Genomic DNA, 24,782 nt, shown 5'->3' on the forward strand with positions numbered 1-24,782 from the left:
TTTTGCAAATTACAGAGTCTGGAGACTAGGCACCGGCGAGGTGATCTGATAGATGTGTATAAGGCTTTGAATGGTTTGAGCATGCTCAATGCCAATGGGATTCTTCATCTTGCTCAGAATAATCACCTCAGAGGGCATAAATTCAAATTGAGGAAGGACGGATGTCGGATAGATGTGCGGAAATTTGCCTTTGGCCAGCGGGTGGTTGGTTGGTGGAACCGACTTCCATCACTCGTTGTTGAAGTTGATAGCCTAAACAAATTTAAAGCTCAACTGGACAGGTATTTCGAACGAACGGAGGGGTGAAATCGGAGTGGTGTGTGTTTTTTTTTTTTTTTTTTTTTTTTTGGCTGAGGCTGAATAAGCTTGCTTTCTTGCATCATATGCCTCTACTAATGCTAATATCTCAATCAAGTCTCCTTATAAGTGTATAGCCTCCTGGAGCTAAAGTTTGAAGAACTGATGCCTTTCCTGAGATGAGTACAATTTTGTTCTTCCCATTGCTCTTCTGTACACCTGTTCCAATAGATCAACATCCTTCTAAACTGAGGTCTAACCATTATCTTATATAATGGGATAATCATCTCCTTATCCCTGCTAGTAAAACTACTGTGTACACTGTTCCAAGAACTTCACATCTGATTGCACAATAACCCCCCCCCCCCCCCCCAATTCTTGTTCTGCACTAATATGTACAGTAGTTTATGTGCACCAGTATCTAAAGCTTTTCTGAAAACTATATGACATCAGAATTATAATCCTGAAACCAGTTCCTCTGTTACTGGCTTATAGCATCTAATCAGATTGGCCAGAGAAGTCAGTCACTTACTAAATTCATGCTGTGACTGAACCATAAACTCCAATCCTGTTTAGATAGTCCTACATAACTTCTTTAATTAGTGACTCCATTATTTTCTCTGAAAAGAAGTCAAACTAATAGGTCTATAATTGCTCATGTCACTCTTTGATCTCCCATTATGAATTGGGAATACATTCGCACATTTCCAGTCCACATGGACCACCCGTGAATCCAATCCCTCTCATAATCATGGCTAAAGACTGGCTTACTTCTTTTCCTCCCTCCTTTGATAGCTGGATAGATCCCATCCACCCCAGGTGCTTTTATTATATCTAGCTTCAGCAATTTCTCGTCCTCTCTTCTCAGTTATCACAATACCATTCAGTTCCTTGCAAGAATTTGACACACTTTTTCTGCCAGGCATCCCCATCTCTAAAAAATTCCTAATGTGTATATATAAGCAAAATACTTATTCAGTTGGTCAGCAACTTGAGCAGGGCCATCAACAGTCAGTCAAACCATTCATATACCAAGAAAGAGAAGAATGATGATATTCAGCTCAGGACTCTGAGCTGAATATCATCATTCTTCACCTGGGTATGGGCTTGGCACACCCAGGGTCCTGAGCTGGATATCATCATTCTTCTCTTTCTTGGTAATTCCCTTCTACTTTTGACTGACTCTCTCTCTCTCTCTGTCTCTGTCTCTCTCTCTCTCTCTCTCTCAGGGTTACTCTGAAACTTTCTTTTTTTCCTGGTGCAGCATAAGCCTCAGGCTTCCTTGCATCATATGGATATTAATAATAATAATATCTGGTGGGCGAATGTGATTCATCCCCTTTCTTCTAGTGTTCACTTAAGTAATGCAGCCTTGCTGCTTTTCTTGCTTTCTTTTTCAGAGACATCTCATAATCTGCCTTAGCTTACCTACATTCCTTTCTGACTTGATTGCAGACTAGTTTATATTTACTCCAGGCATCTGTATCCCTTGATAATTTATATGCATCCCATGCATTATTTTTTTTGCCAGAAGTCGCATCAGTTCATCTGACATCCAATACACATAAGCAGTGGCATAGCTACCATATAGACAGGCAAAGCAATTGCCTCCGGGCTCGGCATCTTTGGCTGTCTCCTCTTTTGCAATTTTTATTAATTAAGTAGGGTCCCGAAAATGTTATTTGCCTCCAGGCCCCAAAAAGGGTAGCTACGCTACTGCACCTAAGCCTTAAACAGTATCTCTTAGTCAGTATAAAAAGCCTAGTAGTTTCTAGTTCTTCCCTGAAGACTTCCCATTTAGAATTTACTGTTGGTAACATCATCAGATGGTTCCACTACATAGAATTAAAAACCTATTACATGGTTATAATAATATTTATTATTAATAATAAAAATATTGTTATACCCTTGTAACAGTAATATTATTAGTATTACACAATAATTTGGATTTTGTATTTAATTATTAAATGTTAATAAAAAATACCAAATCAGCATACTGCAATCCAGAGGGTCTTTTACCCGCAGATTTTTAATGCATGAAAAATTTCTGCTGATAATTGAATCAGGAGTACTGTTTTCTCTTGTTGCTTCTCTAACACACAGCCATAGAAAACAATCATCCAATAAATCCATTAAAGTCTTCCTGCTACATGAGTGACCAACCTACAGGATCCAGTCAAAATCTGGAAATTTAAAGTCCTCCCCCCTTATATAAAACATTCTGATTTACTGGCTCAGTCCAAATGTTTGTACATTCATCACAATCATTAGGCCTACAACACACTCCCAAACTCATTTCAGTTTAGCATTAGCAGAGGCATAAGATGCAAGAAAGCAAGCTTATTCAGCATCAGCCAAAAAAAAAAAAAAAAAAAACAACACACCACTCCCATTTCACCCCTCCGTTCGCTCGAAATACCTGTTCAGTTGAGCCTTAAATTTGTTTAGGCTATCAACTTCAACAACAAGTGATGGAAGTCGGTTCCACCAACCAACCACCCGCTGGCTAAAGGCAAATTTCCGCACATCTATCATCCGTCTATACGGATCTATCATCCGTCCTTCCTCAATTTGAATTTATACCCTCTGAGCAAGATGAAGAATCCCATTGGCATTGAGCATGCTCAAACCATTCAAAGCCTTATATACCTCTATCAGATCACCTCGCCAGTGCCTAGTCTCCAGACTCTGTAATTTGCAAAACTTAAGCCTTTCTTCATAAGAGCAACCCTTTGTTCCATTCACTAATCTTGTTGCCCTTCTCTGTACCCGTTCCAGCAGCTCTACATCCTTCTTGAAATGAGGCCTCCAGACCTGTATACAGTACTCAAGATGTGGCCTAACCATTGCCTTATACAAGGGAATAATCACCTCCTTATCCCTGCTAGAAAAATTCCTGTATATCATTGACAAGACACCATGAGCTACTCTTGCAGCTCGTCTGCACTGCTCAGAGAACTTCATATCTGCCTGCACAATTACCCCCAGGTCCTTTTCATTCTCCACCACTGTCAGTGTAGTACCGCAGAGTTGATACGTTGCTCTGGGGTTACTGTACTTTACATTTGTCAATGTTAAACTTCATTTGCCACCTCTCAGCCCATCTGTTCAACCTTTCCAGATCCTGTTGCAGCAGCATAGCGTCAGTGGTGTCCTTAACAACTCTGCCAACCTTTGTATCATCTGCAAACTTGGACATTAAACTTGATATCCCATCATCAATATCATTCATAAACACCGAAAACAACAACGGACCCAACACTGAACCCTGAGGAATTCCACTAATAACATTAGTCCATGTTCAGCAGTGTCCATTGATTACCACTCTCTGTCTTCTGCCACTCAACCATCCCCTTATCCTTAGCAGCAATTTTCCTCCAATGCCACACTGCTCCAATTTGTGCAGCAGTCTTCCATGTGCAACAGTATCAAAAGCCTTTCTAAGATCCAAATATATAATATCAAAGTTATTCCCTGCATCCAGTTCTTTTGTGACTACATCATAGTATCCAATCAAATTGGTCAGGCAAGACCTGCCCTTAACAAAACCATGCTGTGTCTGAGCTATAACTGAATTCTTGTCTAGATGATCCTGCAGTGCTTCTTTAACCAGTGCCTCCATTAATTTACCTGGAACAGAAGTTAAAATAACAGGTCTATAATTACTTGTGTCAGCCTTTGATCCTCCTCATTAGAATGACCTCATGTCCAATGGGTGCACTGAAAGATTAAACCCTTTCCCCCTCTTGTCCTGTCTGTACATATTGAACTCATCAAATTCAAATTCTGAATTCCTTATATCTGAGCAATACCCAAAATGTCTGCATATGATGAATTCAAAAATTCAACTTCAAACTTATTCACTATGCTCCTAGAATTAGTGTACATGCAAAGTCCTTGAGGTTGAGAAGTAGTAGTAGTAATAGTAGTGGCATGTGATGCAAGAAAGCAAGCATATGAGCTTATGCAGCATCAGCCAAAAAAAAAAAAAAATTTTTTTTTACAAAACAATTCCCTCTAAATGTTTATCCAGTTCTTCCTTAAACTTATTTAACCTATCAACTTCCACGACGACAGATGGAAGTTTGTTCCAGCAATTAACCACCCGCTGGCTCAAGGCAAATTTCCGCACATCCATTCTACACCTATCCTTGCTCAATTTGAATTTATGCCCTCTTAGGTTCGTAATCTGACCAAGTGGAAGAATCCCATCAGAATTCAGCATGCTCAACCCATTCAAGGCCTTATACACCTCGATCAGATCACCTCACAGGTGCCTAGTCTCCAGCTGCTGCAATTTGCAGAACTTAAGCCTCTCCTGGTAAGAGGATCCCTTCATTCCCCCCTCACCAATCTTGTTGCCCTTCTCTGTACATGTTCAAGTAAATCTACATCCTAATATGAGGCCTCCAGACCTGCACGCAGTATTCAAGGCGTGGCCTGATCACTGCTTTATACAGAGGGACAATCACCTCCTTTTCCTTGTCACAGACATTTTCTCAGATATGCCAGACAAGCTGTACTTGCTATCTGGGAGTCTAAAACGATGATGGAACTGATATTCGGGTGACACTCAAGTCAAGTGGACCCAATTTCGGTGAAGTCCGGATGGTCTGTGACAGCCAAATCCTCTGCTTGCACCTTCACGATGTGGGACTGTTAGTAATCCTGGGTATAACTTCCATGCACAAGCATACAGTGGGTGACCACCCAGATGTGAACCAACGTAAGCAGGGATTGAGGTGTCGTACCCACACCACATCACATGGAGGAATGATGCCCCTCTCTCATCAACCGGTGCAATACCACCACTTTGCTTATTGGAGAATTCAAGTGGTGGAACCCAAGTTTAGTCTTCAGAGCTAAGTTCCGGTCAATCCTTCCCCATCTCTTCCACCATGCAGTATGACTGATGACTTTTGTGGTATAATGGACTTCATGGCGAGATCCAAACTTACTTACATTTTGAGGGCACAACTCTAAAACGCTGTTCGCAGGCTGACTGCTAGTTAGCACACTGAGCCGAACCTATTGGCAACTCTTTAGGAGGCTTCGGGATCAGCTAGTGCATAATCTTGCTACCTCTACTCTGCCAGATAGTGACTGGAGAGAGTCAGAGTAGTGTGTATGCAGTGGGGGCATTGTCAAGGATCTGGGTATATTCTTACCATATGTACACCATATCCAAAAATTTCATTACTTCATACAGCATGTCCCACTCACTTTTTCTTACTACTGAATACACCATGAATTGTCAAACTAAATCAACCTATCAGTTGATTTGACCACTGCTCATTTCAGTTGCCCAAATTATTCGCTATATGATTCCTTTCGCCTCGAAGGTGGTACTTGTGCATATGTCCGTTCCGATATTCCCTGTCAGAGACTTGGTAATTTGGAATCTCCTCTTTTCGATTTTCTCTGGCTTAAAATCTCTCTACCTCGTCAGTCAAATTCATCTGCTGTCTCTACTGTTCTCCCAACTCCACTAATCATTTGAAGCTCTTTGACTTCCTCTCTTTGCAACTTGACTTTCTCCAGTCCAACTTTCTTAACAGTAAGGTAATTTTACTTGGTGATTTTAATGTTCACAACTCCAGCTGGCTTCCATTAAACTGATTTAACCAAAATGACAATGCTTAAATAATAATAAATCTTCACTTACACTATTGCTGATGATTATCTGAAATACAATTCAGGTGTCAGTCAGAATTAGCAGAAACTAATGAGCAAAAGAGAAATATGCAGTTTCATGTCAATAAAACAACCAATTCCAAACAAAAATAAATAAATAAATATCCTACAGAAGTTTTCCAGCACAGATGAGAGTCCTATCAGACACCTTTATCTAATAAGATTAGTACTATATATTTATTTCATTTCATTGCTAATTTTTAAAACTTAAGATGAAAAGTTCTTTTACAGTATATGTAACTAGCATTTCTTCTTTCTTTCTTTTTTCAGTACTACAAATCCTGTTATGATCACGCCTGATAATGCATACTGAAATTGAATTAAGTATATGTTAATGTTCATATCATTATAATTGCAATGATCAGATTATGAACTAAAAATATTAAATAAGGAATAACTCACTTACCTTACAGCATTTGCATTAACTACATGATGACTACCTTGTTCCAATTCTGTAACTTCATATTTGTACTTGGCAGCATCTAATCCATTTGCCTTTAGATTTTTGCTTTTCTCACTGACAAAAAGAGAGAGAAAAAAGTTATAATAAAATTTAAATAATTAATTGTCATACCTATGGTAACAATAGTTTTTTAATTATTGTTTAAAATACACGGTAACACCAGATATCTTCTAACTTTAGCTCTCCTCCAATCAAACCTGTTGTAGGGTTTTAGGCACATCAGAAATTAAGATCACATTACATTATACATATTATGTCATAAAAACAGTTTCTGGGAGAGAAAAAACATGCTACCCTTGCCTGAGACTAACTAATTCAGCTGCATTGTGAATAAGGCCCATATTCCTTGCATCTCTGACAGGACTTGAACCGAGGCTTTTACCACCTAGTGTGGGTGGGCAGTCCTTAGGTGCACTGTGAGTACCCCTCCCAATAAATCTAGCATACATTAAGATATAATTATAATGATACAATCACCTAGATATTCCTGATGCTAACACTTGTTTAATTAATCAAAATAATTAACTGTCATGTGAAATATAAAATATCTGAACTTATCTTGTATTTATTTATTAACATTATATCCTCCTGTGCACAATATATGGCATCCTTTCAACATTACCAATACAGTCAGTCCTCGTATAACACGTGTTTACACTACACTAATTCGATCATGCACGATTTACAAATAGGGGAACGATATCTTATATAACACGAACCGAATTTGCTTATGCACGATTTGCCTTTGTGTTTACAAGAAATGGCAGTCGAACGCAGAATCACCCCCAACCGAACACAACACGATAGGAATGAAGCGAAGATTCTGAAAATGTATTTATGTTTTTTTATATCACTGAAAGGGAATTATGGTAACGTAAAAACCAACACAATTCCATCAATCGGTATAATAGCAAATGCAATTAGATCGAGTTTACTACCAGTTTATAAGATTCCACTAGCAGAAATGCAACTGGAAATTGTTTTTATTGTTTTATGGTAGTAACCCCTAGGAATGTGCTTTAGTAAAATGTGAGGTGTTAATAGTGTATCTCTGCCTTTACGGTGTTGTTTATTCAGTTGTTTTGTTTTGTTTATTCAGCAGCTTTGTTTATGTGTATCAAGTGTACCTCCTCGTTTTGTAATTGTGCTTTATTCCCTAAAAATGAGTAAAATACTTAAAAGGTGTGAAAAGGAAGCGTCCTGGTGAAGACACTGCAGATTCAGAGAGAAAAAAGAAAAGCAATATCGATAAACAGAGGCGGACTGGATCAAAAATTCTTACCCGGGAAAATCTGTAGTGGCCTCATACTAGCATTTACGGCCAAAATCACACCGGCCTCGGGTCCACCTAGGTTTCCCCGGTAAGGCTTATGGCTGTTTGTTTGTTTGTTATTTGGTTTTTAGGAGCATTAGCATCTAAGGCCATATTGCTCCGGGAATATACGGTGGTCATTCCCTGACCTTTCCGCATCCTCCGTATTTGGTGGTGACGGGTTTGAACCAAGGCTTATGGCCAGTCCGCCTCTGTCGATAGAGAAAAAATATGAAATTGTGAGATGCATTGAGCGAAATGAAAGACCATGTGATATTGCACGTGCTACAGACCTAAATGAGGCAACGCCGGGAATTACAAAGAATGCAGAGAAAATAAAAACAACTTTCATAGCAGGAACAACTCAAAGTGTAATTAAAATCCATTAGATTAAGACACAAAGAATTGGAAGAGATTGAACGGCTGTCATCTGTTTGGATAGAAAATCAAACAAAAAACAAGTTTGCTTACGATAGAAGCAAAAGCATTAGCAATATTTTATTACGATTATTTACTGTGTTTGGTAATGTTTTGGTTACAAATGTGTGTTCAATCTTGGGTGGTCGGCACCTAACCCTATTTTTCCCCATAGGGCCTGTTGTTTATATTGCACAAGGGTTTCTAGGAACACAACTATTGTGCTATACGAGGACTGACTGTACATGTTCCAATTAAAAAAAAAAAAAAAAAACACTGCTTACATTATAGCTTTAGCTTATATCTGGTAATTACCCAATCAGGGAATGCTATTATATGTTGCTGGCAGATGATAAAGGTTAAATGAGTTGAGGAAGACAACCAGTATAAGAGAACATAACTTTAAAAGTAATATTACATTGGAATAACGGTTAATAACTTTGAATTTAATTCTTATGTTCCATAGGTATTAAAATTAAGATTTGCATTTCATGATTCAAGTAGTTTGTGTAATTATTAATGCCAGTTAAAAGAATTATACACATTTCACATTTTACAAATAATTATAAAGTCATTTAAAAGGAAACTTAATGATGGCTGTCACAACTACAATGCTAATAATAATGAGGATACACAGAATCTGTTGTAGTTTTAAAATATCAATGCTTGAATTTTGTTATTTCTGCTAAAGTAGACAAATTAAATAAAGGAAAATGTATATACAATTTTAACAGTTTATAATGGACTAAACAGTTTAGATTGAGGTAAGCCATTTTACGAAATTTTTGTTACTGACAAGAACAGTTCTTAACTGTTGAAAATGAAGCTTTTCTGAGACTTCTTTTTTTTTTGTTTTAACTCTTTTCCTGCTGAAAAAAAAAAAAAAAAGCATGTGTTTCAGTCTTGTTAGAAAGACAAAAGTTCTTTAAATATTATTCTAAAATGTTTTGAAGAGAAAAGCTATACTGTATCATGTTATCTAAGTTAGCATTTGAAGGTTATTTTGTCTCATGTTAATATTCATTTCTCTTTCTTTCTCTCTATCTTTTATTTTTCTTTCTTTTTTTTATGCAGAGGAGAAGATATATAATTGGTTTTGGACACAGGCATGTAAGCGTTAACATAGCAAAACAAGTCTGCTATGTTTGTATTTCCCTGTATGTCTGGAATATTGTATTCAGAGCTTTAGGCCACACCTGAAAAAAGACAGCACTTCTAAAAAGGTTCAAATAAGAAGATCAGTCTGATGAGGTCAGTCTGCAAAGTTTGTCAATTAGACAAGCTTAGGGAGAAAAGCATAAGCCCCTGAATAAAATAGACAAGGAAAGCATGTTCTCAGTGGTGGGAGAGACAAGAACCAAGGAACATAAACATAAAATCTTAAGGAGTAATGCAAAGGTGGACCGCCCCATATAGTTTAGCTTTGGGCAGAATGTTATAGGTCAGTGGGATGAATTGCCAAGGTGATTGGAGGAGAGTTTGGTGAAATTCACAGCAGAATTAGATGGTAATTTTTAGCAATAGTAAAGTATGACTAATTGGAAGTTTACTCATTTATTTTTTCATGGCAGAACCAAAAAAACACCACTTCTATGTCATTCAGCCATTCTAATACTAAAGCACTCCTTACAATTACTAAGGGAAAGCTCATTAAAAATAACTATTTATGGTAATGCTTTCCTACACAATTTTAAAATTTTATCTTTCTATGCTTAACAAGATCAGCAAGAAACACTACACAATAAATTTGTACGAGTAAGGTAAATTTTCAAAGTTACTTACCTAGAACTGTTTTCCTTATTAGGAGATAGTACTTTGAGTCCTTTATCTCCTGGTGATATTACTTTTGTCACTTGACACTGTTTCCTAAACAGGTTAAAAACAAAATGCTCAATTAAATTTTCCAAAGGAAATATACCCCCCCCCCAAACAAACATATACAATCAGTACACTTAATTAAAATGTTACAAAAATTATGCATTAAACACATGGTAATGACAAGTCACACCATTCCACTTTTCAAAATCTATCAATAAAACACAATTTGGTCGATTCAGTTAGCCATTCAAAAAGATGAGAAATATGACAGATAAAAGAAGTTAATATATTAACAAAGGAAGATTTTATTCAAATTGAGATTGTCTTACATGGTACAATTCAAATTTAGGAACATGCCAGGAAGTCAAACAGGAGAAACCAATCAACGACAGTATAGGGAAACAATGCATTTAATGTCCACCTTTCTAAGAGACATTTCATCTTCAGATACTAGTATGACAGCATTCAGATGTCTCTTTTTTTTTTTTTTTTTTGGTAGTTGTTGGCACATTGGCTTCTGTGGCCATAATGCACCTCCCAAGGTTTTTGCAGTACTTTGATCCAAGCCCGAGGCGGGATTCAAACCCGCAACCTTTGGGTTGCCAGGCAGGCGCTTTACCCACCCGGCTAGCCTGGTCGGCCCAAATGTCTCGCCAGCTCTCTAAGATCACCTCACAGTTCATGCTAACCATGGAAAACAAGGAAAATGCACAACCAACACCTTCTTCTATCAAAACTATCAGCATACAGGATGGTATTGCTATACAGCTTTCACAGTGAACAGGCTGCAGAGGCCATAATGATCCAACCATAAGGTTTGAACGTATGTGTTTAGGATAATAATATCCTGAACCAAATAGTGAATGCACCATAGTCAAACTAATAAAACAAACGTATCTGTGAAAAGATAAACCTCACAAACACTTCATTCATTTCACAAATCTACATGGTGTCAATTCCAATCTTAATGATACCAATTTTCTCATACAATCTGCCCAACTCAACTTTTTCTGACAGTGTCTCAATTATTGATTACCACAAACACACTTAACTACAGTTTGTCTCCTTATAGCCTACCCAAGAACCAGCTTGTTGTAGATGTTAAATTTGGCCTCTGCAACACACCACAGGAATATAATTATTCAACAAATAATCCATGTTGTGAATAATTCCAAAATTCCACTCCTTCCTAAATTAACAAGAATGAATACTCTGTGTTGGGTGACCTCCAAAAAAATCGCGATATTATTATACAATGAGCAGACAAAGGCAATACTGTTGTAATATTATATAAGCAAGATAATATTAATAAATTAAATACCATAAATTCAGATACCTCAATCTATCAAGATGGACTAATTTTCTAACTTAGTTAACCAATATAAGTCATTAACTACATACTGTAAAAATTATTACATTACCATGGCTAAACTAAAGGAATAAAAATCAAGGACTTGCATTCCTGCACTTTTTGGCCAAGTTAAATTGCACAAGGCAAGTTTCCCAAATCGTCCTATTGTTTCATATAAATATTTGGCTTCCTCATCTTTAGCTACACACTTATATATCGTAAAATACAATATAAACATTGGATACAAGGACCTTTCAGACAAGCCATTAAATTTGTTATAAAATACTCTGATGCACTATTCAATAACTTAAGATAAAAAACTTAATGAAAACAACAGGTTATTTTAACTCGATGTCACCTCATTATACACCAATAAGAATGTAGATTACACTTTAGATATTATTTGGAAGATGTTGAGTAATAACTCTTTCTCAATAAATCATACAAAACTCCCAATAAAGGTAATTTTGCTTTAACCAGACTTTTAATTGAAGTTAATTACATCACTTTTTAAAACAAAGTTTATAAACAGATTTTCGGTTTACCCATCGGTTTGAATCTCAGCGGTCTAATGTCGGAAATTTATCTAACATCTTTTCTTCAAGTTATATACTATAGAAGATATCTCAATGATGTTCTTTGTTACAGATTGATGCACTATCCAGGAGATTTTACATAATTTTAGTAACATTCATTCTAGACTTTCACATTAGAAACCAAAAATACTGAGAAGAAATTGTTAAAGTTTTTAAATTTTACTCTCACTTGTGATATGAAAGATATACAGGAAACTTACTAATACTGGCATGTTCTTACATTACAATAGTTACCATACTTTCACTTACAAAAGGTCAATATTCTAGGGCCAGTTCCTCAACACATAAATATTCTACCCCTGAATCTGCTTTAAACAATGAGATACAAACATTAACAAACACATTTCAAAATCGAGGTTACCTGCTATCTATAAAAAACCAAATAAGAGTACAAGCAGAAAATTGGTTACATAAAATCACACTAGCAAACAATAGAAATAAAGTAAAAAAAATATTTTATTGCCTTCCCATACATAGAACAATGCTATAACCAGTTGAATAAACTTTTCAAAGATACAGAATTCATAGTATTGAAACCCATAACTTTGTCTAGTCTTGCTTTGTATACCAAACAAATGATTTAGTTTATAATATATATTGTAAAGACTGAGATTCTTTGTATTAGGGATTTACAATATATACATTGGATACAAGGATTAAACAACATAGGGTATCTGTTCTTGCTTCCCATTATTCTGTTTCGGAATTAGTCTTCCATTCAGCCAATGAAAGCCATACCTATTTGTTGAACAAAGCAAGGATCCTCAACATTGAACACAATTACACAAAATTATTAACAGCGGAAACCTTTGAAACTAAATTGCACCACAATTTGATTATTGTGAGTTGCCCCTATCCTGTTTTCTGATTTTAGGTCCTTTATATGCATGCGCCAAGATAAGTCTACTTTAAATTCCATCATACATTTCACACTTTACTATCCTGTGATCAAGACTAATGGCAAAGAGACTTGTACGCTCCACGAAAGTAAAAAAAACTTTACACCATTTTTTGCATTCATTTTTATTAGTGGACCTAATGTCTTCTTTCACTCGTGGATATTGGTTTGATGTATTTTGGAGTCAGGTTTGGAGCGCTTAGACCTTTGATTCTGGGTTCTCTGAATCATCTATTTTTATTTCAAGTGTATAAAAATCATTTAAGTTATTTTTATTGTTTGTTTGTTATTTGGCATTCATTGCAGTGTCAGCATCGAAACGTTCTATAGGTCATTACTGAGGTAATTCCTCTCATTCATTTGTTAATTCTATAAACATAAAAAGGTGGTACATATAATTTTTCACTCTGATATTGCTTGTCAGACTTCCTAATATGGAATCTCTCTTAGTGATTAATGCCCACAACTCCACCCGGTTTCAGTTTTTCTAGTCATATATACCCAGCTGGTCAAGGTTCCACGAATTTTGCAATGACTAATAACCTCACACAACTTGTTCCCACCAGAAACCAAAACATACAGACCAAACACCCGTGATCTTTTCTCACCAATAACCATTCAAAATACAACAAGATCAATGTTTATGGTCCTTTAGATCATACCATAGTAATGGGCACTTCTCCAATGGAGCCCTCTCTCATTGCCATTCTCAGCCTAGTGTAGTTTAGCATTATAGGAATACAAAATGGGATGTTCTACATAACTTCTATTTTTTCTTTTGTTGGTTGTTGCTATTTGGTTTTTAGGAGCATTAGCAATGAAGGCCATATTGCTCCGGGTATATGCGGTGGTCATTCCCTGACCTTTCTGCATCCTCCATATTTGGTGATCTCGGGCTTGAACCTCTGTCTAATCAAGAAGCATGTGCTACACACTGCTGCTCCTGCCCACCTGACTATGGAGGAGCCTCTTTGGTTGGATTACTGTTTTAAATCTTCTGATCACAATGTCAGCTTAGATTATGTCAGTCAAATTATTCTGATGGGATGAAGCCATTTTTCTGCATTACACAAAGAAATACTGACGCTCACCTAAACCCTGATTTACCAATAAACAATTAATAAATGTTTTAAAATTGTAAAATATTTATTATTCAGTCCAAACTGAAAGCTCTGAAGCAACTAACATCAATGCTCCCCATCAATACTTCCGCAAAAAAAAAAAAATTTACAACCCAATGGTTCATTGTACCCTATTTACTATCTGCATAAACCACCTCCAGTCATACCCAATATACTCCAATCAATGCTTATTGTGGTCTTCCAACAGAAGGATATTAGAATAATTCTGAGCAATCTTGATGCCAAGAAAGCTTCAGGTCATGATGGTATTTCTCCATCAGATAGGACCACTTAATACAGATGTGTTGACTATTGATCATCATGCTCAGGTAGCTGATAAACTGAATGAGTATTTTGCATCTACATTCACACACAAGAAGTTATTCAATAAGGGGAATGCCAGAAGTTTATGTAACACTTGTCATTGCGGTACAAGTAAACACATGGGTTGTGTTAGGGTAGCTAAGAAAAAGAATAGGTGCACGTATACTTGCGTGTACACCAATGTTAGGAGTTTGGTAAATAAATTTGATGAATTTGAGGTATTGCTCAAAGCATTAAAGGCGGATATTGTTGGGATATCAGAGATGTGGTGTCACACAGATATAAGGAATGCAGAACTGGAATTTGGGGAGTACAACGTCTACAGAAAGGACAGATAGGATAGGAAGGGAGGAGAGGTTATGCTATTAGTTAAGAAACACATAAAATTCAAGGAAGTGAAGCCAGTCAACATCGCTGGACAGTGTAGTGTCGAGTCAGTTTGGTGTGACATAAGCATTGGGAGATCAAAATTGAGAGTAGGAGTGTGATATAGACCTAATGACTCTGATGAGTATAATAAGAAAACTGTACAGGGAAATAAGAGTGGGCCAGTACATCAGAGAGTCTTATAATGGGAATTTTAATTTCCCAGATATTGACTGGAATTTTGGGGGTGGTCACTCACACACTAGCAAGGCTTTTGTAGATTTATTGGATGATTATTTTCTACATCAGCATGTTCGGGAGGCAACTAGAGGGAGTAATACTCTTGATTTGATTATCAATAGTGATTCTTCATGCATTAAGAATCTACAGATAAAGGAACCACTAGGTGGCAGTGATCACAGTGTGCTGAAGTGGGATTTACTCAAAGAGGTAACTACCATTAGGGGTAAAGGGAAGGGTTATTGCTTCAGTAAAGGCGACTACGATGGACTGAGACAGTATTTAAATTCTATACAGTGGGACCAACTGATGATGTTACCAACAGCAAATTAAAATGGGAAGCATTCAAAGAACTTATCTTGGAAGCTACTAGGCTTTACATATCAACTAAGAAATATTGTTCAGGGTTTAGGCCTAAATGGATGTCAGATGAACTAATGAGACATATGGCAGAGAAGCAAAATGCATGGGATACATACAAATTAACACACAACACAGAAGCCTATGATAGTTGATCTGTAACCAAGTTACAAAGGAGGTTAGGCAGACGAAGGCCGATTACGAGAAATCTTTGGCAAAGGATGCAAAGAAAAACAGTAAAGAGTTCTTTACTTATGTAAACTCTAGAAGGAAGGGGATGAATCAGATTGGTCCACTTGATACCGATGGGTCAACTGTTGATGATCCTGCTCAGGTAGCTAACAAACTAAATGAATATTTTGCATCGACATTCACACATGAGGAGTTCTTCAGCGAGGGGAATGCCAGAGGTGTATTCAACTCTAGCAGTAAGCTACAGAATCTTGTAATAACTGAGAAAAGCGGAGAAGAAATTGTTGAAGATTAACACAAGAAAGGCACATGGGGTGGACGGGATCTATCCAGTTATATTAAAGGAGGCAGCAAAGGAAGTAAGCAAACCCTTAGCCATAATTATGAGAGCTCCCTTGGACTCAGGGGAGGTACCCACAAACTGGAGATGTGCAAATGTGACCCCAATTCACAAAGGAGGATCAAAGGCTGACACAAGTAATTATAGACCTGTGAGTTTAACTTCTGTTCCAGGAAAATTAATGAAGGCACTGGTTAAAGAAGCACTGCAGGATTATCTAGACAAGACTTCAGTTATAGCTCGGACACAGCATGGTTTTGTTAAGGGGAAGTCTTGCCTGACCAATTTGATTGGATACTATGATGCAGTCACAAAAGAACTGGATGCAGGGAATAACTTTGATATTATATACTTGAATCTTAGAAAGGCTTTTGATACTGTTGCACAAATTGGAGCAGTGTGGCATTCGAAGCAAATTTCTGCTATGGATGAAGGGGTGGTTGAGGGGGAGAAGACAGAGAGTGGTAATCAATGGACACTGCTCATCGTGGACTAATGTTATTAGTGGAGTCCCTCGGGGTTCAAGTGTTGGGTCCATTATTGTTTTCTGTATTTATAAATGATATTGATGATAGTATATCAAGCTTAATGTCCAAGTTTGCAGACGATACAAAGGTTGGCAGGATTGTCAAGGACACTACTGACACTATGCTGCTGCAACAAAATCTGGAAAGGTTGAGCAGATGGGCTGAGAGGTGGCAAATGAAGTTTAACATTGTCAAATGTAAAGTACTACACATGGGAAACAGCAACCCCAGAGCAACGTATCAACTCTGTGGTACTACACTGACAGTGGTAGAGAATGAAAGGGACCTGGGGGTAATTGTGCAGGCAGATATGAAGGTTTCTGAACAGTGCAGACAGGCTGCAAGGGTAGCTCATGGTGTATTGTCAACGATATATAGATATTTTTCTAGCGGGGATAAGGAGTTGATTATTCCCTTGTATAAGGCAATGGTCAGGCCACACTTAGAGTACTGTATACAGGTCTGGAGGCCTCATTTTAAAAAGGATGTAGAGCTGCTGGAACGAGTACAGAGAAGGGCAACAAGATTAGTGAATGGAACAAAGGGTTGCTCTTACGAAGAAAGATTTAAGTTGTGCAAATTACTGTGTCTGGAGACTAGGCACCGGCGAGGTGATCTGATAGAGGCGTATAAAGCCTTGAATGGTTTGAGCATGCTCAATGCTGATGGGATTCTGCCTCTTGATCAGAATAATCACCTGAGATGGCATAAATTCAAATTGAGGAAAGACAGATGTAGGATAGATGTGCGGAAATTTGCCTTTTGCCAGTGGGTAGTTGGTCGGTGGAACAGACTTCCATCCCTTGTTGTGGAAGTTGATAGCCTAAATAAATTTAAGGCTCAGCTGGACAGGTATTTCGAACGAACGGAGGGGTGAGGTGGAAGGTTTTTTTTTTTTTTTTTGGCTGATGCTGCACAAGTTTGCTTTCTTGCATCATATGCCTCTACTAATGCTAATACTAACAGGGAGTTAAGTGATTTTGTAATAACTGAGAGCAAAGTGGAGGAGAAATTGTTGAAGTTAAACATAAGGAAGGCACCTGGCATGGACAGGATCGATCCAGTTATATTAAAGGAGGCAGCAAAGGAAGTAAGCAAACCCTTAGCCATAATTATGAGAGCTTCCTTAGACTCAGAGGACGTCCCCATTGACTGGAGGTGTGCAAATGTATCACCAATTCACAAAGGGGATTCAAAAGGTGACAAGTAACTACAGACCTGTTAGTTTAACTTGTGTTCTGGGGAAAATAATGTAATCACTAGTTGAAGAAGCATTGCAGGATAATCTAGACAAGACTGCAGTAATAGTTAAGACACAGCATGGGTTTGTTAGAGGGAGGTCTTGTCTGACCAATTTGACTAGATACTATGATATGGTCACAAAAGGAACTGAATGCCAAAAATAATTTTGATATCATATACTTCGATTTCAGCAAAGTTTTTGATACTTTTGCACATGGAAGATGGCTGTACAAATTGGAGAGATATGGCATTAAGGGCAAGTTGCTACAATGGATAAAAGGGATGGTTGAGTGGGAGACGACAGAGAGTTGTAATCAATGGGCATTGCTCTTCGTGGACAAATGTTATTAGTGGAGTTGCCCAGATTTCGGTGTTGGGTCACTTCTTGCATCCCATTGTTGTTTTGTATATTTATCAATGATATTGATGAAGGTATATCAGGTTTAAGCACAAGTTTCCAGATGAAAAAAAGGTTGGCAGGGTTGTTAATGACAGTAAAGACAGTTTGCTACTCCAACTAGATCTAGATAAGTTGGAAAAATAGGCCGAGAAGTGGCAACTGAAGTTTAACATTGACAAATGCAAAGTACAGCATATGGGTAACAATAAGAGAAATGTACCAACTGTATGGTACTACACTCAGGGAAGTGGAAAGTGAAAAAGACCTGGGGGTAATTGTGCAGTCAAATATGAAGTTCACTGAGCAGTGCAGATGGGCTGCCAGGGCAGGTCATGGAGTCCTTTCAATGATATATAGGAATTTTGCTAGCAGGGACAAAGAGGTGATTATCCCATTGTACAATGCAATGGTTAGGCTACACCTAGAGTACTGTGTATGGGTCTGGAGGCCTCATTTTAGGCCGGATGTAGAGTTACTAGAACGAGTACAAAGAAGGGCAACACGACTGGTGACTGGAACAAACGGGGTGCTCTTACCAAGAGAGGCTTAAGTTCTGCAAATTGCAGTGCCTGGAGAGTAAACACCTGCGAGGTGATCTGATTTAGGCGTATAAGGCTCACACTAAAAACCTGAGGGGGCGCAGTTTCAAATTGAGGAAAAATAGTTGTAGAATAGATGTGCGGAAATTTGCCTTTAGACAGAGGGTAGTTGATCAGTGGAACAGGCTTCTATCTTTTGTTCTGGAAGCTAATAGCCTAAATCAATTTAAGGTTGAGCTGGACAGGCATTTGAAACGAATGGAGGGGTGAAATTGGAGGGTTTTTTTTTTTGCTGATGCTGCATAAGCTTGCTTTCTTGCATTGTATGCTTCTACTAATGCTAATATTTGGCACAGCATGCAAAGAAAAAGAGTAAAAATTTCTTTACTTATGTAAACTCTAGAAGGAAGGGGATGAAAAAAATTGATCCACTTGATATTGATGGTTCAACTGTTGGGTGATCCTGCTCAGGTTGCTGACAAGGAGAATAAATATTTTGCATCTACATTACATTCACACAAGGAATTCTTGAGGCCAGAACTTTATCGAACTCTACCATGGAGGTAAATGATTTTGTAATAACTGAGAGGAATGTGGAAGAGAAAATGCTGATGTTGTTGTTTTGGTTTTTAGGAGCATTAGCAACTAAGGCCATATTGCTCTGGGATATATGCATCTATATTTGCACATCTCCAGTCCATGGAGACTTCCCCTGAATCCAAAGATGCACTCATAATTATGGAAATCTAAGGGTTTGCTTTTCTCCTTTGCAATCTCCCTTAATATAATTTGATAGATCCCATCCACCCACGATGCTTTCTTACATTTAACTTCAGAATTTTATTCTGGCTCCTCCGTAGCCAGGTGGGAACGAGCAGCAATGCGTAGCACACGCTTCTTGATTAGACCGGGGTCGAGCCCGTCATCACCAAATACGGAGGTTGCGGAAAGGTCACAGAATGACCACCGCATATCCCGGAGCAATATGGTCTTAGTTGCTCCGCACATACCCTTAGATTTCCATAATTATGAGTGCATCCTTGGATTTAGGGGAAGTCTCCAGGGACTGGAGATGTGCAAATATATCCCCCAGTTCACAAATAGGGATCAAAGAGTGACGTGAGTAATTAGACCCATTAGCTTAACTTCTGTTCCAGGTAAATAATGGAGTCACTGGTTAAAGAAGTAATGCAGGATCATCTAGACAGGAATGCAGTTATACTTCAGCCACAGCATGGGTTAGCATTAGCATATGATGCAAGAAATAAAGCTTCTCAGAAATAAATCAAAAAAAAAAAAAACACATTTGCATTTCACCCATCCATTCATTTCAAATGCTTGTCTAGTTCTGCCATGAACATATTTAAGTTTTTGAGCTCCACTACAACAGATGGAAGTTTGTTCAAACTATCAACCAGCTCTGGCTAAAGGCAAATTTCCACACATCTATTCTACAATTGTCTTTGCTCAGTTTGAATTTATGTCCCCTCAGATAGTAATCTGAACAAGAGGAAGAATCCATCAGCACTGAGCTTGCTCAAACCATTCACGGCCTTATACACCTCACCTTTTCTGTATTTGTTGCAGCAGCTCTACATCCTTCCCAAAATAAGGCCTCAAGACATGTATGCAGTACTCAAAAGTGTGACCTGACTATTGCTTTATACAAGGGGACAATAACCTCCTTATCCCTGCAAGCAAAATTCCTGTATCATTGACAAGACACAATGGGCTACTCTTGCAGCCTGTTTGCACTGCTCAAAAAATTCCATATCTGACTGCACAATTAACCCAGGTACTTTTCATTCTTTACTACACTGAGTGTAGTACCACACAGTTCGTGAATTTTTCTGGGGTTACTAATACCTACAGGCAGTACTTTGCATTTGTCAATGTTAAACTACAATTGCCACCTCTCAGCACATCTCAAATTTTTCTAGATCCATTGCAGTAGTATATTATCATTACTCTCATTAACAACCCTGCCAACCTTCGTATCGCCTGCAAACTTAAACATTAACACTGATATACCTTCATCAATACCATTGATAAATACAGAAAACAACACTGGGTTCAACAGAAAACCCCGGGAGGATACTAATAACATTAGTCCATCAGAGCAATGTCCAATGATTACCACTGTCTTCTCCCAGTCAACCATTTTTTATCCACTGCAGTAATTTGCCCTTAATGCCATACTGCTCCAATTTGTACAGTAGTCTTCATTGTGCAACAGTCTCAAAAGCCTTCCTAATATCCAAGAATATGATATCAAAATTACTCTTTGCATCCAGTTCCTTTTTGACCACATCGTAGTATCCAATCAAATTGGTCAGACAAAGCTCTTAACAAATCCATGCTGAGTCTGAACTATAACTGCCGCCTTGTCAAGATGATCCCACAGTTCTTTAACCAGTGACTCCTTTATTTTCCCCAGAACAGAAGTTAAACTAACAGAACTGTAATTACTCGTGATATGCTCTGATCCCCCACTGTGAACAGATTTGCACATCTCCAGTTCATGGGGACCTCCCCTGAATCCAAGGAAGCTTTCATAATTATTGTTAAGAGTTTGCTTACTTCCTTTGCTGCCTCCTTTAATATAGCTGGATAGATCCCATCCACCCCAAGTGCCTTTTTAATGTTTGATTTCAACAATTTCTCCTCCACTTCACTCTCAGTTATTACAAAATCTTTTAACTCCATGATAGAGTTTGATAAGCTTCTGGCCTCCACTTCCATACAAGCTTCCTCATATGTGAATGTAGATGCAATATACTCATTCAGTTTGTCAGCTACCTCAGCAGGTTCATCAACAATTGAACTGTCGATATCAAGAAAACCAATCTGATTGGTCTTCTTGATTTCGACGGTATAAACTCTTCCTAGAGCTTAGATAAGTAATGTCTTTGCTGTTTTTCTTTGCAACCTTTGCCAAAGATATCTCATTCTAATTTCGCTTGCCTAACCTCCTTTGTTGACTTGATTACAGATTAGCTTGGCAAAGGTAAAGAAAGCCTGCACAAGAAGCAAGCAAAAGTTCGATGAAATTTACTGGTAAAAGTACTTTGCCGTAACGACATTTGTATTGTTGCTCGCTCGATAAACAGACAGTGGGTGTTATCGGTCAGGAGTAGAAATTGAATCCCATGGAAGATTGAAACCCTCCCGAAGTGGAGGGGGTAACCTGACCTTTTTTCTTTAGAATCACTGGTGGAGTAGTGGATAAATTGTTTGTTAAAATAAATGAATATATAGGAAACTTTAAGGAAAAAAAAAAAAAAAAAGGCAAAGGAAGTCCACACGAGAAGCATGCCAATTTTCAAAAAAGTTTACAGGTGAAACCATGTTACGAACATTTTTTACGACACCAGAACTTCCAATATGACTCTGTTCATGAAACAATTAGTGATTCTAAAAAAAAAAAGGTCAGGTTACCCCCCCTCCCACTTTGGGAGGGTTTCAAGCTCCCGTGGGACTCAACTTCTACTCCAAACCGATAACACCCACCGTCTGTTTACCGAGCGAGCAACAAATGGCATTACGGCAAAGTACTTTTACTGGTATATTTCATCGAACTTTTGCATGCTTCTCATGCAGGTTTTCTTTACCTTAGCGACTAGCTTATATCTACCATAGTCTTCTGTGTCACCTGTTAATTTATATGCATTTTTATTCTCTGCCACGAGTCTCAGTTCATTTGGCATCCAATTCGCCCGAAACCTTAAACAATATTTCTTAGTTGGTATGAAAAGCCAAGTGGCTTCCAAGATTCATTCCTTGAATACTTCCCATTTAGAATTTGCTGTTGGTAACTTCATCTATTGATCTCAATGCATAGAATTTAAAAACTGTCTGAACGACTGTAATCTCCTTTACAAAAGCAAAAACCCTTCCCTTTACCCAGATGTTATATCTTTAAGTAAATCCCACATCAGCACACTGTGGTCATTGTCACCTAGTGGTTCCTTTACTGCAGATTCTTAATGCATGAAGAACCACAGCTGATAATCACATCAAAAGTATGACTCCATCTAGTCACCTCTCAAACATGCTGCTGTAGAAAACAATCATCCAATAAATCCACAAAAGGCTTGATAGCATGTGAGTGACCAACCCACAAGTTCCAGTCAATATCTGGGAATTTAAAATCCCTCATTATAGAAAATCTGATTTACTGGCCCACTGTATTTCTCTGTATAGTGGTTCATTGTATTCATCAGAGTCATTATGTGACACCGAACTGACTCAACACTGTACTGTCCACCCATGTCAGCTGGATGCACTTGCTTTGATTTACATGTTTCTTAACAGCATTACCCATCCTCCCTTTCTATCCACATTGTACTCCCCAAATTCTAATTCTGCATTCCTTATATCTCTGTGACACCACATCTCTGATATCCCAAGAATATCTGCCATTGATGTCTTAACCAGCACCTCAAAGCTATCAAATTTATTTGCTATACTCTTAGCACTGGTGTACACGCACATATTCTTACTCTCAGTTATCCTAACACAGCCCGTGTACTTGTTCCATGGTAACTTCTAGCAGTCCTGGAAATCCTCAGCACCTTGCTTTCCAGGCTGCTGCTCATTCCAATAGAAGCAGTGCAAGAATCAATTTCACTGATGCCTGCAGCTTTGCAACCCAGCTAACACTGCCTCGATAGCATCAGTAACTATTCTTGCACCCTTTCTATTTAAGTGTATCCCATCCCTGTAGAAACAACCTCTCCTGTTAACTAGCCCAGACCAGGCTGAGAAAAATTATAAACAATGAGCCTTGCACAATCTCTCCGAGGCCAAATTGATTGACAAGGCTTTCACCATATACTCCCTCCTATTATGCCTGTACAAATTGCACATTTTCAAATTTAATCCTAACTCACGACTTTTTATAACATTGACCTGTACTTGCCTTATAAGCCTCCAGATCTCGTACTCTTAATGCCATTAGTGCCAACATGTACAACAATATCGCCCTTTGTGCTCTTAAAAGATGATATCTGCTCTATAACGTCATCAACTTTTGCCCCTGGCAGACGTACCTTGGTCCTATTCCACCTATCCTTTTTACACAATATATTTCCCATCTCCTGTGGGACCAGTGCATTCTGCCTTGGAGATTGCCGCTGTGTTGCCTGAAGCACAAAAGTGAGCTCTGCCATTGAGTTGAGCAGCTGAGAGATTGATAGGTCCCCCATTTTAATTCCTTCAAGGGCATCCACCCTACTCTACAAACTCTCATAGATGTCCATCCGTACACTGAGTTTGTGCCTAATTTCTTGGCACTCTCTGCACCTAGCACACACACAAAGACACACAAGCTCCTTGGCTAGATCATGTCTTGTTCTAAAAGTTCTGCAAACATTTCACAAGTTGCACATTTTTTTAAGGCTGTGATACGTTGGAGAATCGCCTCCTTCAGTTCTTTCTCAAGCCACAGCTACTTTATGCACGTTGCTCTGCTGCTGGAATCTGGGGCAGTATTTCCATTTAAATACGATTTAATAAATTTAATTTTTTAACAAACTATACTAATGCAGTGTATTACCGTATCTAGTTTTATTTTATACCTTCAGGTTCGAGATATATGCTATACTGTAACAATCACAAGGTTAAATTAGTGTACTGATGGTTATACATTTAGTTATATGCTTAACTAAATATAAAAGATATGCCCAAAAAGTGATTTAAACCTTCAAACTACTTATTTATTACAACCCTACTATTCTTCTGCACTACTGCAGAAGAATAGTAGGGTTTTCGCATCCGAAACTCCATACAATAGTGCTATGAGTAGCAAGTCGTAACTTACAAAATCACTAGCTAAATTTACAAAATAAGCTAACGAATGCTACTATGCCTATTTAATCTATTTGAAAAACACAAATCAATCAAAAATACAATAAAATGTGTAAGAAAAACTTAGCGTTTTCAGGAGCTCAAGTAGTCTATGTCATCAAACTTATAATCTTGTTCCCAGATGAGAAGATAACTTCTGTTCCAGGTAAATAATGGAGTCACTGGTTAAAGAAGTAATGCAGGACCATCTAGATAGGAGTGTAGTTATACTTCAGATACTGCATGGGTTTGTCAAAGATTGATCTTGTCTGACCAATGTGATTGGAAGTGGATGAAAAAAATTTTTGATACCATATACCAGGTGGTTATAAGTTTCCCTATTCAGGAGACCCTAGTGTCAAAAAAGTTAGAGTTAGTGCTGTGAAAATCGGTGGTTTTGTAATAGTAATAGTGGCATGTGATGCAAGAAAGCAAGCA

The 24,782-nt window shown here is 37.9% G+C and overlaps 1 protein-coding gene across 1 annotated transcript in view; it reads right to left on the reverse strand.

Annotated features, from left to right (window-relative positions):
• Acf (ATP-dependent chromatin assembly factor large subunit) overlaps positions 1-24,782 on the reverse strand; it is a 373,562-nt gene that overhangs the window by 284,024 nt on the left and 64,756 nt on the right. Inside the window, exons 3-4 of the mRNA XM_090376504.1 lie at positions 9,966-10,049; positions 6,398-6,508 (exon numbers count right to left, since the gene is read on the reverse strand). Of these exons, the coding sequence (XP_090232630.1) occupies positions 6,398-6,508; positions 9,966-10,049 (195 nt within the window). The remainder of the gene's footprint in view (positions 1-6,397; positions 6,509-9,965; positions 10,050-24,782) is intronic.

The sequence above is a fragment of the Mastigoproctus giganteus genome, chromosome 6 (assembly GCF_048544385.1).
Source record: "Mastigoproctus giganteus isolate SK-2022 chromosome 6, ASM4854438v1, whole genome shotgun sequence".
Classification (NCBI taxonomy): domain Eukaryota; kingdom Metazoa; phylum Arthropoda; class Arachnida; order Uropygi; family Thelyphonidae; genus Mastigoproctus; species Mastigoproctus giganteus.